Raw genomic sequence first — 15,586 nt, 5'->3', positions numbered from 1 at the left:
AAGGTAGGCGGCCACCAAAACAACATGGACTGGTTCAAATTGTGTGGGATCTGTCTAGAAGTTCCCTTATTGTAATAAATGGTTGTGTCACAGAAAATGAGCACTTTGTAAAGCACATAATGTAAAAAGGTACCTGATTCCTTTGTTATTTTTAACACACCGTTATGAGAAATCCATTTACAGCAAAAGCTCATCACACCAAATCGTTTCCAACAGTTTAACAATAGTTTTATTTTAAGTTCTTTATTTAAATCTAGCCTTGGGTCATCTTGAAGCTAGACCAAATTGTAAAAAAGAAAAAAAAAACTCATGGCAAGTAAATAAGTTACTGTAAAATTATATTAACAAGCAATCTTTCCTCAATTTGAAATAAAAAAATATCCGCAAATAAAGGCAACATAGGACAGAGTGTATAATGCTTAATGCTCACAAGAAAAAGAACAAAAAAAAAGTCTAAAACAAATTTCTCATCACATTAACAAGACTGCTGCTAAGTTTATAATAATGCCTACTCGAATCAGTTTAGAAAGCTGTAACTAATTCTGAATAACTGGGGCAATATACGTAGTCAAAGTTTGTATCAAAATATAAAAAAAAAATGGGACAGGAAGGTTTTTTTTGGGGGGGGGGGGGGGGCGCAACCAATGATACAGAGGAGAAAATACAAATGACTTATACGCATGGGAGATTACAATGGGCAACTTATTCATAGCCATGTCATCATCATATAAAAACAAAAAGAAAGAACGCCAATTCAACCGGATTGGGTATAAAACACAAAGGCTACAACACGGAGCACAGAGTGTGAAGCACAAGCAGATCAAGGAGGATATACACGTCTTAAAGCAGGTGTCCACACAGAGCAGAGCAGCACTAGGTAGTATGTTGTACAGATTCTCAGCATTCATGCACGCACTTTCTGGCGCTCCGGTTTCAGATCTCGCCCCCGCCCTGGGACAGAACTCAATGGGCTAGTTTAGTTCCCCCCCCCCCACCCCCTTTAGAAACGGAAGGTGGCAGCAAAGAGATGAGGGATAGGGGGTGGGGTTATGGCATTGCTCTTGAAAAGCAAAGTGAACCGATTCAAAGAAAATGGGCTCAATTTGAAGTTTTATAACCCAATCGGGGAAATTACAAACTTGAAATGCTGTCACAATAAAAGCATTTTATAGCATCTCCACTCTATAAAATAGGGTAAAATAGTGAGGTGGCCATAGGGAGGAAGAAATACTTGTAATAATCATGTTATTCTGTTGTTTAAAGGTGGACAATAACAGGGTAAATCGGAAAACTGATGTCCACATGACGGTTGCGTGGTGCAGTGAGTGTAGCTGTAGGTAAGATAGTCTATTATCCCCTCGCCCACAATACATATACACACACTCTCCAGTGTTATTCAAGGACAGAAAGCAGAAACAATTCTTTCACACACCCTGCACCACAGCAATAATTAAAATGCACAAGGAGTTAAACTTCCACCTTCAACCCTTTTCTTTCCCTTTGCTTTGGGGCCAGGGGAGGGGGGGGGGGGGGGGGGGACTTGCAAAGAACCTAAAACGTGTCATATATGCATTTCAGTAGCTGGTTTTGTCAACCTTGGGGTTGTGATGAATGGAGAAAATTGTCCTTCATTTTTTTTTGTTAGCAAGGAGCAGTAGTCACCAGCCATTGCATTTCTGCCGATCAGCATTCTGGTGTTTGTTTGGAACCAAAATGGCGCCTGTCCCTGATTCGCTGCTGATGTTTTTGGCCTTGTCCTATTACGAGTCCAGATCCTTGGAATGATGGCAAATTAATCGTCAGGAGGTGCGGGGTCACACACTCATCGTCATGGTTGGGGAGTACTACGGAGACACAGGAACAGTGTGTAAATACCGTATAGATCATATAAACATAAGCACACACACAAAAATACCTAGGCAGTAGGCACAACAACTTTCTTTAGTCAAAGGCCACGTAAACTGTTTGCTTTACTGTATTTAATGATGCAAATCTGCTGCAAGCAATGCTTTACAGTACGGTCCACAACACTGTACGTCAACACCATTATATGACGACCAACTGTGCCTTCCAAAGACCAACGTTGCCTTGTGAGGCCGTCTCCACAGAGGTGCCAGTTGGCCGAGGGGAGGAGACTTACGTTCTCACTCTGAAAAGAGTGGAGGAAGTTTCCACTCAGCTCCCCGTCATCCCTCGGAGTTCCGGGGGGATTGCTCATGCCACTTAAATTGTTTGGAGAATTCTGGGAAAGAAATAACAATGTCAATAAATTCCTTTAAATTTTTGATCCAAAAACCTCCGAAAATAATTGATTAGATTTTTTTTAAAAGGTTTGATTTAATCAGTTTTACCTTGTTCAATCCATCCATGTCACCAGAGCCTAAAGAAGCAAACAGACATGTAAATATCGTAGGATAATGTTTACAATCCATGCACTATCTTTCTCACAGGTCACTGGCAATGGTAACTTCACTACTAATACTACAACGTGAGAGGGAGCATGTGACACGTCCAGGGCTCCCAGCAGGAACGTCGCAGTGGTTTTAATGGTGAGAACACATTGTTGCCACGCTGTGTTTATCTGCAGCACTGTGGTTTTGCATAAGGTTACCTAGTGATCCGTTCATGTGGTGTGGTTCCATGCCGGCCATGGCCCCCAGGGGCCCATCGGATCCGGGGCCCATGGGGAACTATGAAGTAACAGAGTGGAAAGGCTTCTTAATACACAGTACCTGCCATGGCAGGTCTTGACATGGTTTTAGTATGATAGTTGAATGTACAGTGCAGAGACCTCAAGAGGACATTTACTTAAAGCTAATGGAGTTTAGGAAAAATGTTTTTTTGGCTTGAACAAAATACTTACTACTTATAAATTATTTGTTAATTATTTATTATTGAAATATACCTTCTTTACACCTAAATCCTGAACCTCAAATATATGAATGAATCAACTGTTTTTTGAATTTACTGTTTACAATGGCAGATTCAGCATTTGCTGAAGTGTGTTTGAGGGCTTACAGTTACAAAACACATGCTCTGCTGGAAGCTAACAAACTATCGTATCCAATTGTGCAAACAAGACTCCTAAGAGGAAACATCTGAGGCTTACGTTATTCCTGTTGCCTGGTCCAGTGTTGATCATGGTGTACAAGTTGTCACCCGAGTTGTTGGAGTCTGGAAGTAAAGCAAGGACAAAGAAAAAGCAGACTGGTCAGATTTGTGCATTTGAACACATGAGTCGGCAGGGATTGGTTGAGAGCCATCGGCTCCGGAGAGGAGGATCGCCTACCTGCAGGGCTGGGCATGATGGGAGTTCCTGGGGGACCACCACCTCCAGACGCCCCCTATGACGAGGCAAATGCATTAGCAACATACACATTAGCATAGAAAACAAAGCACATGATGTACTATTGGCCTCTAACACTACCAACTCCAATGTTGAAATCTTCTTACCCCATATGCGCCAGGAGAGGGAGATGAGTAAGGCATCTGAGAAAACAAAGCAAAGACGGAAGGAAAATAAGCACTGATGGCTGAGAAAGTAAATGTAAACTACGCTAATTTCCTTAAAAAAAAGGAAAAGAAAAAGGCCATGATTTATCATTTGATCAGCCCAAAACATCATGGGTTAGTCTTAGTTTACACCGAGACACATACTACAATAACAGCCTGTACTGGACATTAGAACAGACACTAAATCTCTAACTAGAAGACGACTGCAACCTGAACCAAGAGGTTTCTGGTCAGAAGCAGCCTTTGAAATGTGGCTCAGTATTCACCAAGCCCCAATAATTGTTGAGAAGGTACATACACAGAGTGGACACAGTACGTACGTGGTGTGCTAAAAAAAACCATGGCAATTAAAAAAAAAACACTTGGTCGTCCTTTGTCCCAATTTTGTGACTCACCCGTCATCATCCAGACCTTTGCAAAAGCACCAGAATTGGTTTAATCGTTCTACTTGCAACATATGCTGGAGGCATAATGTTCCTCCATATTTAACCACGATTTTGGCCACACAAAACAAGACTCCTGCCTCAGAAAAAGCGTCATTCAAATGGTAAATAGTGAGTCATTGCAGAGGCATTGGGGTGTGTGTGTGCTGATATGTACTCACAGAATTGGCATTGTTGGGATTGGGCCATGGCCGACCTGTACCTGGGCCCCTGGATAGTAAGGGCACTTTGGTTAGAGACAACATTCTGATAGAATAAGAACAACAAAAAGAACATAAATGCAAAAGGATATAAAAGAGAGGCTTACATATTCACTCCTGGCATCCCGGGGCCCATGGCGTTGTGTGGGGGCCTCATCCCACCCCCAAAGTTCTGGGGAGACGGAATCGTTAAACAAACTTTTAAAATCATAGATTATCTCTGGCCGTTTTGAGGAATACATTTTGCATTGCATTCGAATTTAATGACCGACAATGCTGCTTTAGGAACATAACTATGCACAAGTACAGTGTATTAGGGTTGAGTTTACCTGAGGGCCGGGCCCCATGGGTCCCATGCCTCGGGGCCCACTCATTCTCTGCATTGGCCCCAAGTTGGGATGGCCTGCGAGAGGGAGAAGGGCATGAGGGATTGATATTTTTCTTAAAAATAAATAAATATATATATATATATATATATATCTTAAGAATTAAGGGTACACTGCATATTACTCCAATGATATTCCTGAGTGATCTAGATTATGAAGTCAGCAGGCCCTCCCAGGGGCTCACCTTGTGGTCTTGTGGGGTCCATGTTGGCCAACATGGGGTGAGGACCTGGCCCTCCACCAGGTGGCTAAATAACAACAAAAACAACAACACTGGTAAATTCACATCAAATCCCCACATGGTGGTTTTGACTCCATCAGAATAGATAGTGGGTTTGTACCTGATTCCCCATCCTGATGGGAGGACCTCTGGGGCCGCCAGCGAAGCGAGGTGACATGAAGGACTGAAAATAAAAGAACAGGATCACTTTGCATTCGTTCACAGCTCCATAGGGACTCTAGAGATGTCGCAGTCCTTAAGATAACCATACAAAAATAAAACAATTCTATGGATCCGGCGCTTAGACAAAAACTGCCAAAAGCATGGTGCGGAGGAACGTGTGAAGCATGAAGCATCAGCAGCAACAACAACAAGAGCTCTTCATGGTGGCAGCAAAGATGATGGGACAGAGGAGGGAGAGCTGGGGAGGAGACGGGGGGGGGGGGGGGGGGGGGGGGGGGGTGTACCTGGTTGTGGGGTCCCATCATACTGTTAGGGGGAGGAGCCTGGGGGTGAGGGGAGCCTTGGGGACCGGGCGGACCCTGCAGCGCGCCACGAGAAACCAGGAACAAGCAAAACGACACAGGAAGAGAGAGAGAGGTGGGAATGGGCGAGAGAGAGAGAGTGGTGTAAGTAGGAGAGAGAGAGAGAGAGGTGGGAATGGGCGAGAGAGTGAGAGAGAGTGGTGTAAGTAGGAGAGAGAGAGAGAGAGAGAGAGAGAGAGGTGGGAATGGGCGAGAGAAAGAGAGAGGTGGGCAAGTGGGAGAGAGACAGAGACAGACAGAGAGAGGCCGAGGCGGGTAAGCAGGAAAGAAAGAGTTGAATCCAGAGACATGACAAGAGGGGGGGTGAAGAAAGAGAGGCGGGGTTACTGCAGGGCTGAGCAGGACACTTTGTAATTAGCCGGAACAAAAGTGTAGCGCCATTTTACAAAAAAAAAAAAAATTTGAAGGGGAACTTAGCAGAAAAAATTAATAAAGCATGGTTATTACGCCGATTTGACTTCACGACACAAAAGGCAGCGAGGCGGGAGCAGACAACAAGACGAGATGTTGGCAGCGGCGGCGTATGAGATGATCCGCGCACTACCGCCTGTCACTCAGGGCCATTAAGGACCCCGCTGTACGCAACGTGTCATCACCGCTTAGCCCCCCTCCCCCAGAAATTAACAGCATCAATTAAGCCCTGTGTAATTAGTTCTACAACATCCTTCCACACAGGGAATGTGCCACTAATGTTGCTGATCTGACAAGACTGGGGAGGCCTAATTGAATCTACGCCAATACATCCTGCTATAGAACGAGCAAGTGTTTGAGTCGGCACATGAGAGGACGGCGTGTGTGTGCGTGCGCGTGTGTGTGTGTTCGTAATTATACGTGTGAACGTACGTGCGTGTGTACATGTGTGTGTACGTGTGTGCATGTGTGTTTATATATACACGTGTGCGTACATGCGTGTGTGTATGTAAGCGTGTGTGTGTGTCATGAGAAAGATAATTCACACTGAAAGATAAAATGTCTCCCTCTGCACGGGTTTACTGCGACCGCTGTCCTGCAGCCGCCTCCTCCTCCTCCTCCTCCTCCTCCTCCTCCTCCTCCTCCCCACATCCCAACCTGCTCGGTGGAACGGTGGAGAGTGCAGGCGGGGGGGATTTTCTAGCGGTGGGCGGCAGCGCCATAATTTAGGCTTATGTCACCTCCTAAAGGCAGTTCTGCACGCTTGCCTGCCAAGAATTAATCTTCATGGAGATATTGATTTATGGTGCGAGCTGCAACTTTCGATTTCTACATTAGGGAAAATGGCCTGGCCACGCCTGCATGTTTACTACACTGGAGAGAGCGAGGGCCAGACTCTGTGTCTGCACTCCCGTGCTACGCATCCCACACGCACCAGTGTAACAAAGCCAGCAGCAAGGCACCATGGATGCGGGCAGTAAGAACAACGCTTCATATGAAAAACATTACAACAAACACATATGATTGATATTTTGTGAGTTATATCTATCTATCTATCTATCTATCTATCTATCTATCTATCTATCTATCTATCTATCTATATATATATATATATGAAGGTCTCAGTGTCAGTTAAGACATTAAAGAGGTTGGCAGTGGCATAGCAGCAGATAAATAAATACATCAATTAATAATGCATGGGTGCATTAAAGACGCATAGGTAAAAATAGGAGAAAGCGTAATATAGCATTTATAATGTATGTGCAAATTATGCCTTCATTAACTCTCCCTCGTCCCACTCCTCCTGCACTCTCGTTAGAATACCAGTCCAGTGTTTCCTCTCCATTCATCCAGCGCAGTGCCACTGCAATCAGCCATGCAAAATTAACTCCTTTTTATTCCAAATTTGTTCAGTATTATATATTCTTCCATTGACATTATTGTCATTGTTGGGAGAAATATCTTGGAAAATACTGAGCAAAATGATATCTAGTATAAAAACACATGATGCTACTGTAGGGGGCATTAGCTCAGCCTTAGACTGAATGTAGGACGCATTAAAAGAAAAAAATACAAAAATACTTAATAAGGGAAAGTAGCCTAGATATTTGATCATGTAGAGCAAAGGTATTATGAAACCCAGACGGTGGGATGGCTATAAATTGCAGACTGAAAACTGAACATTAACGGCAAAAACATTTGCCTGGCGCACATTAGTGCGTTTGCATGCTATTGTTGATCTGTTTTATTGTTCTACCATTTCTGTTGGTATGACAGCACCAGAGACTTACTGGAATAACTGATCACACTAAAACCTCACCCCTTGCAACACACACACACACAAAATATTTGAGGGGAAACACTGCAGTGGGATAAAAGATACATTCTTAAAACGACATCACAGGACAGAAATGCAGTGCAGCATGCTCTGCTAGGCGGGAGCCACCGCAGATACATTAGCTGTGGCTCTGAGTGAAGACGGACGGACGGACGGACGGACGGACGGAGCGGGCTGGAGTAGAACAGGAGGTTGTGCAGGGACAGACCATAATGAACCCATAGAGGAAGTGCTGACAGACTGACCTGGAAGAAGCCCGGTGGCATGGGCCCTCCTGGCATGCCCTCACCAGGGGGCATCCCCCCCATGACAGGACTGGGGGCCGCGGCAGCACTCTGGGGGGGGGGGGGGGGGGGGTGAGACCAGGTTAGCTCCACTGGGATGACACATGCACAAATCAGTAAAAACATTTTAGGGGGATGAGACCAGGTTAGCTCCACTGGGATGACATGACACATGCACAAATCTGTGAAAACATTTTAGGGGGATTAAACGACAAGCGGTCGAAGAGAAACACGCTGGATTTAGCGTGGACTCAAATTTGTAATTACAGTAGAGTGGATTTTTTGCATTTTGTACGTCCTCCGATGCACCACCATGCCAAGAAAAATTCCTTGCACGAGTGAAAAAACACTGCAATAACAAAAAAAAATGCGAAGCATTGAGATTCTGAAGTGCATTGAAACCATTTGGATAATTATCATTGAGATTCAACCCCGCATGTAAAGAGACGTTTCACAAGACCGCCTTGTCTGAGCGCCGCCGATCTAGAATTCAGCCAATCAGACAAAACACTGTGGGATTCGCCATCGGCGGCCCCCGAAGTGCTCCAGCACAGCATGGGGGCTTCGCTGGGCCGATTTCCGGCACAGACCACAACTCCTAATTCACTAATGTGCCATTTGCTTCAGTCACACACACGCGTACTAATTGACTGAGTTGTCTTCCCTCCAGCCGGCGCAATATGAGATGCGCTAATGTCCCTCTGCAGCCTACCCCCACCTCTAGCGCCTTAGCGGCCAAACCCAGGAAGACGCGAGGCCAGACGTGACTCAAAAGTGTTACGTTCACTTTGATCAAATGGTTTTATTATCCCTAAAACACACACACACACACACACACACACACACACACACACACACACACACACACACACACACACACACACACACACACACACGCTGGTCAACAGCCAGCCCACTCCCTGGCATTGACTGCATCTTCGCTAATGATATCAGCGCAGGCTGCAGCTGCAGAGCCACTGTGAAATACCACAGCGGGCAGAGAAGTGAGGCTGCAGGGAGACGGAGACGCGACCGCGAAGAGGATCAGACAAAACAAGCCCCATGGTAAACGGGAGAGTTTACCATGGGGCTACAGGCCCCTAGTCAGGCTCTAGGGGCCTGTAGGAATGTTTGAAGATGGCTTTGTTGTTTACTAGGCTTCCCCCCTTTAAAGTATACCGTGTACAGCATTACTGTACAACAAAATGGACACTGGGTAGCAGAATGTCTTCTTTTTTTTTTTTTTTAATCTTTTTGGAAGTACAATCTTAATGCAACAAAGATACATTCAAAATCACATGAGCCTGTATATTCAAGTAGTATCCTTGTGTATTCAACAAAACACTGGGAGTTACTTAAGGTCATGCAATCGAGGACAGTATATTGTTTGTATCCTTGATGTCATATAGTCCAACGTCTATTATCATAGACCGACAGACAGATAAGAGAAAAAGAAGGAAGGTGAAATAGATAACAGCCCATAATCTCGTCCAAACACTTGGTGCTTCATAACGTGCTCTCTCACAAAGATGGCAGCGTGTTGACAATAGAGTACTAAATGTTTTGATTCACCAGAGCCCGACTGATATATCTGTTGGCCTTCCACAGATACAGCGGTATCGGCATACATGTTTTCCGATATGAATACTTCAGAAATGGTTGATTTATATATCACCTCTTTATAAATCCTCTATTGTGGTGGCTAAATACTGTAACTGAGCACATCCACACCAACACTGAGTCTTAAATCATGTTCAGTACGAAGGTTAGTAGCTCCTCCCCATACAGTTAAGTGGTTCCTTTGGCTCATGATTTTAATGCCATGTTCTGGCCCAAAGTATTGCTGGAGGGTGAGCAGCAAATACCAAGGAGCTACACCACCCACAGGATACCACAGTATGTATATATCGAATAAAGGCTGATATATAATTTTTTTTACTCCCTTATATCGGTTATTGGCCCATAAAATCTGTCGGGCTCTGCAAATCCCCAATTTTAAAACAAACTAAACACAGAATCAGCCAGGAGTCATGGTTGGGTTTCTAGAGTACACCAACTCCATGAAGCCTGTAAATTCTGAAGCACTTTCCAACATCGCCAACCTCCTTTGCCAATTCCTAAACTACACTTCCCAGGTTGTCTTTAACCATGTCATCACAAGACTTTACAACGTCCTTCAAAGGGCTTTGATGAACGCTAAAAAGCAGTTTTTACAAGAAAAGGCATATACATTCCCTGTCCAGACCTTGACATGGTGCAATACAATGTATTTGTGTGTATTGTACACAGTGTATTTGGCACAATGTCAACACAAAACCATCCCTCTGGAGTTCAATTAGATATTAAAACAAGTCTAAAAATACAGGGTCGGTCGGGCCGCTTTGAAACTCAAGGACTGTTTGTCAACTTGTAGAGTAACGTGCATGTTGTGCAACATCTTATCCATGTCCCATTACTACTCCACTGTGCTCAGCAAATCTCTCTCTCTCTCTCTCTCTCTCTCTCTCTCTCTCTCTCTCTCTCTCTCTCTCTCTCTCTCTCTCTCTCTCTCTCTCTCTCTCTCTCTCTCTCTCTCTCTCTCTCTCTCTCTCTCTCTCTCTCTCTCTCTCTCTCTCTCTCTCTCTCTCTCTCTCTCTCAGGGGCAGATGTCTCAGCCCAGGGCTCCTGTCTGGGATCTACCTTAAACCTCCCCCCCCACCCCCCAGGGACCTTTTTTTATGACAATCTAAGCCCGCCCACCCCCCCCACCCCCTTCAGTGTGCATGTAGCACGGGCAATCCTAGCCAAGCAAATTTCCCCTTGAATCAGAGGAGGTTACAAAAGGCCAGTGCGAGTGCTCCCTTCCACAAAAACAGAAGGGACAGGGAGAGAGTAGAGTAGAGAGATAAAGCAAAAGACAAGAAAGGACAGCCGCATAGCCTGAGAGCGAATGAGATCAACAGTTTTTATTAACGTGCCGTAGACGAGTGTGGTTGAGGTGGGGGGCGGGGGTGCGGGGAGCGGAGACCACCCAACCACCCTCGCTCCTGACCTCACTTCTTCCCCTGGAACCCGGGCTCTGACGGGGCCGCGGCCCTATGTTTAGCTTGTAAATGTTTAACCATCAATCAACATCATAAAACACCACTCTGGATCCAGCAGAGATGTTTCATCTCCTTCCATCCCACCGTCTGCCTGAGACTCTCTTTTCCCCCCTTCCCCTCCCCATTCTCCCTCCCTCTCTCTCTCTGTAGCTACGGACAGCAGAGAGGCCTGGAGCAGGCCTAATTCATTCCCTCTCCCTTTCCCACCTCCCCCCGCTCCTCCTCCACGGTGTGTGCCCGGCATATGCCACAACATCCCACCCCTTTTCCCCTTTCCAATCTGCCGCTCAGTTTCCTGACAGCCATCAATCAAGCGCCGATGCCATGGCGACGAGGGCCCCGGAGGGAGCGTCCGTCAGGGCCCAGTGTGTGTGTGTGAGAGAGAGAATACACCAGGGCTTTACGAGCCCTGCTGGCTAGCCAGGCAGCCATCACCTTCCCCCACAGCTGAGACAAAGGCTATGGCCCAAGGACTTGTACTGTCCACACACACACACACACACACACACACACACACACACACACACACACACACACACACACACACACACACACACACACACACACACACACACACACACACACACACACACACACACACACACACACACACACACCTTATTTGCATAATGCTTTCCATGATAGGACAGCATCAGCTGGATCAAGTGCAGAGGCTTAACAGTTCCACTTTGTAACACAAAGCAAATGTAATGTGTGATCATCCAAAACATTTGAAAACTCGATCTTCTTTTCTAAATTAATAATTCCAGTGCTCAGGTAGCAATAATTCCAGTGCTCCAGTTTGCGTCAGGTAGCAACGGTACCGTTTTGAGCCAAAACTCAATTAAAATGTTAAATATTAACTAAACTGCCATTTATCACATAGAAATACATTCTTACATGTTAGCGAGGCCTTTCTGGACGCATACAAAAACATACAAACACCAGAAAATACGGGCCACAAAGAGCCAACGAGTGCACTTTTAGACGCGTTTCGCTGCTCTTAAATGTGGGCAAACAGAAACACATGTCATGAAGTGTGCTTCAGCGTCTGCGTGCGAGACGGAACCGGGAGGAATGCTGTCGCGGAGGCCTTGCGCCGAGCCTCTCCACCGGCTCCCAGGTCACCTGCCAGATCAGCAGGCCTGTTGCCCTGACAACCCTATCTGCGAGGAGCAGGGCCAACATCTACCTTTTAACCCCTTCCTGCTCTTGCAATGGCATCTCCCTAACAACGTAGTGGGCCGAGTAGAAGTCGCGCTGGAGGGGTTAGAGAGATTTCCGTTCCTTCAAGCGTCTCACATCATATCTGATATGACGACTACAGCTATGAACTGCACAGTCATGTCACGTGTCTCAACTGCTTCCTGGAGTGTGCAAGACAAATTCTAATAAAATGAGGACGGGGTGTGGGGTGTGGGGGGGGAGAAACCAACGGTTGAGGTTCAGTTTGAACCAGTTTATGATAGATTAGTGCTGCCATTCAGCCCGAATAAGGACACTAAACATTTACACTACATGGCTAAAGACTTAATGCACAATATCACTGAAAAACATCATTATCATCATACCATGTAAACCATCAAACATGATGCAATTTAACAGGAGCCACAGACTGAGAACTTGAGTGACTTAAGCCATGGTCGTGTCCAGAGTATCTTACACCATTCACAATTCCATTTCAGTTCTGCTGGTTTTTTGTAGACATTGGGCTACTGACCGGCGACTGGATGACCATGAAGGTGTCAGGTTTCACCATATGCTTAAGCCACCAAGCCTAGTCAGACACATCTAAACACACAAAACCAACTTGGGAGCACACTATAGCTGGGATATTTGCTTTGATATAAGGAGGAGCACTGCAGGCCTGGCCTCTGGGGAGTGAAGCAGGGTGCTGGAGTACACCACAGCCCAAGGGGAGAGAGCACATGGACAGGTCTGACTCAGGACTGGCCGTCAGCAGCTTTTTCCCAGAAGCACCTAAGTGCAGAGTTTGAAGGATTCTTGGGCCAAACAACATAGCCATGACCAAGAATGGCTGACAAAAACAGCCCCTTTTGTACAACCGTAAAATTGGCCCACTTTAGAATTACAGGCCATTATACATGACTCGGTGAAAAATAGAATAAGTATTGCCCGAAGAGTGTTGTGCTAATTTTTTTTACCAATTACAAAAAAACCTGTAATCAGTCAACATCTGGAGTAAAAAAAGAAAAAGAAAAAGGTGCTCTACCAAAGTTCTCAGGGAAGAAAAAACCACAACGTAAATGTAAGGTCTTGGAATTGCTCGTAAGAAAGACTCGAGGAGGACAAGCTTTTCTGTTGTTTTTTTCTGACACTTATGAAGTTTTTCACAGTAAAGGCGCTGCCTTCCTCATTGCCACTGCCACCACAAGACTGAAACATATGGTCCCCAGCTCGCATCAGCGAGGACAAGACTCACGTAGTCGTGGAAGGCCTTCGCTTCACTGGAGTGGTCGCATGTCTCTCGTCTCTCTGGAGCGGCACAATAAAGGTCCCAGAACACACTTTGGTCGGGAGAGAAAGAAAAGGAAAGATAAGACAATAAAAAAGGTACCCCTGGACATGTTTACACAGAGATGAGAACATCTTTACTCACCACCACCAGGAATGCAGGAATCCAGGCGGTTCTCCAAGAGTTATATTCTTCTCCCATCGTATCTACAATACCAAAATGCACAAATAAATAGAAAAACTCGTAGATTAATAATAATATACTAAATGCATTAGTAAAAATTGTATTGGTAGAAATAAAAAAAATTAAAAATAGTCATATATATATTTATTTATTTATTTATTTATTTATTTATTTATTATAATTTTTTTTAAGACAATATAAGATTGAATTATTCGATATTTGGTGAACTAGGAATATAAAATATGCCTGAACTTTTACTTAATAAAATGGCTCTTACCTCAGACAAAAAGGTCTGTGCAGACTTCTGTGCTCCTATGTGTAACAAATATTCATACACGTATAGGGCCAACCTGCGTAAAATAAAACATTTTAAAAATATTAAGATAACACCAACATTCGGTCCATACCAAATTACTAATTGGCAATAACGCCAATTGGTAACATTTCCTCCACACACAGAACGGTGTCCGTACAGACTCTGAACAATGGCTGCCAATAGCCTATGCCAAACAATTAAATGAGGGCTGTGTAACCAAGCAAGACCCTGGCAAGGATTCACCATAGTCAAACATGGAAAGTGACGATAGAGTAAAGTATTGCTTTACCGTGCAAAACGAAATAAAAAAAAACCTGCAATACTATCATCATCGTAACATAGATAACGTTGGTGTTGTACGTTGTGGTCTACAGAAGGTAATAAAACGTAACCCATGAAAAGCGCAACAGAGAAACAATGTAGCAAGGCGGTGTTATTGTTTTCGATTGTGAACAATAGCGAATCATTCAAACTGAATACATAAATAAACGCCAAGCAGTACAAAATAGCGACACGCACAATCTTTGACGTTATTAAATCGATAGCAGTGAGCCAAAGACGGCGGAATACAGCTCAGAGCAGGAATGGCGAGCTGCAGACAAGGCGGTTCATTCAATTCCATTCTCGGCAGGAGGAAATCGCCTATCGCAGGCTCTCCAGAAAACACGAGAGGCTACATAGAACAACTTGCAGGATAAGCAAAAATAATACGAGTTTAGGAGCTTACTTTTCTCTTGCTTGGCCGTCTGACGGCACGGGGGTGCCTTTGCCTTTGGGGAACATGATTTTGTGTGGGAGGACGCCCGCCTTCTCTTTCTTTTCGCTATTTCATCTGTCAGATCATCCCCGGCCGCGACCCTCTAGCGCTCCAACCGCACTCCTCAACCGAGCCTGGTCAAGGGGATGTGGCTATACGGATTGGATTGGCATTTCATCTAACCAATGAGCAAGCAGTATTGCCTCAAGGGCCTTGCCTTTTAGTCTTGTACAGTTACGGTAATGTGTGCGCGTGTTATAATTAATAAAATGCATTTCCACTTTATTATAAATACTTTTTAATAAAGAAAATATATGATGTAATTAATGGGTGAAGTAATAGCTTTTAGCACACCTTCTACCTGATCATGGCGTCTAGCGACTGAGAAGACCTTGTCATATTTTTGGGGGAGAAATTAAAACTAAAGAAATTAAGCAATATTAAAAAACTCGAAATGCGTGCATTGTATTCAGCATCTCATGGGCACTGTAAAACATAAGCATACAGTCTACTATACTATTGAAACGAGTTTTGAATGGAATGAACTCAACAAATTCTGCCGGAATGGACAGTTATTAGACTGATGCATTGTATAAGGACATAAATCCATCAACATAAATGATTTCACTTACAATAAACATACATTTTAAATATAGAATATTTCATCAAACCATTAATGACACTTTTAGTATAGCTTTCTCTAGAATTTTCTAGGTTTCCTAGTGTGCCCGTACCTGTTAAAACAATAAACTAAGAAAATAGGATGCAAACTCATCTGCAAACTGAGCGACAACGCCATGTATTTATAGTCGAGGTTTTCTTATTTTTTTCAGTCTGTGCTCTGAAGCCTGTAGGCGAGAGGTAAATTTAAGGCGGAATTCCAAGATGTGCTTTATCTGATAGAACCAAGCGAACCAAGTTATTCCCGAGTC

General features: G+C 44.5%; 1 protein-coding gene across 2 annotated transcripts; it reads right to left on the bottom strand.

Annotated features, from left to right (window-relative positions):
- Positions 1–262: 262 nt before the first annotated feature.
- On the bottom strand, positions 263–14,764 carry ssbp3b (single stranded DNA binding protein 3b). 2 transcript variants are annotated; one of them, XM_084473032.1, is made up of 18 exons: positions 14,625–14,764; positions 13,859–13,931; positions 13,543–13,604; positions 13,366–13,450; positions 7,801–7,890; positions 5,230–5,304; positions 4,884–4,946; positions 4,727–4,790; positions 4,486–4,559; positions 4,264–4,328; positions 4,118–4,166; positions 3,454–3,489; positions 3,290–3,344; positions 3,110–3,174; positions 2,612–2,690; positions 2,352–2,380; positions 2,141–2,242; positions 263–1,844 (listed from the first exon to the last, which is right to left on the bottom strand). In XM_084473032.1, the coding sequence occupies exons 1-18, from the start codon at positions 14,678–14,680 to the stop codon at positions 1,815–1,817; spliced, it is 1,152 nt and encodes a 383-aa protein (XP_084329158.1). In that variant the 5' UTR covers positions 14,681–14,764; the 3' UTR covers positions 263–1,814. The 2 variants fall into 2 exon arrangements, with proteins under 2 accessions (XP_084329158.1, XP_084329159.1); XM_084473033.1 differs by lacking the exon at positions 5,230–5,304.
- Between the last annotated feature and the right edge of the window lie 822 nt (positions 14,765–15,586).

The sequence above is a fragment of the Micromesistius poutassou genome (assembly GCF_964030765.1).
Source record: "Micromesistius poutassou genome assembly, chromosome: 9".
Lineage (NCBI taxonomy): Eukaryota > Metazoa > Chordata > Actinopteri > Gadiformes > Gadidae > Micromesistius > Micromesistius poutassou.
This window is presented reverse-complemented; position numbering and strand designations above follow the sequence as displayed.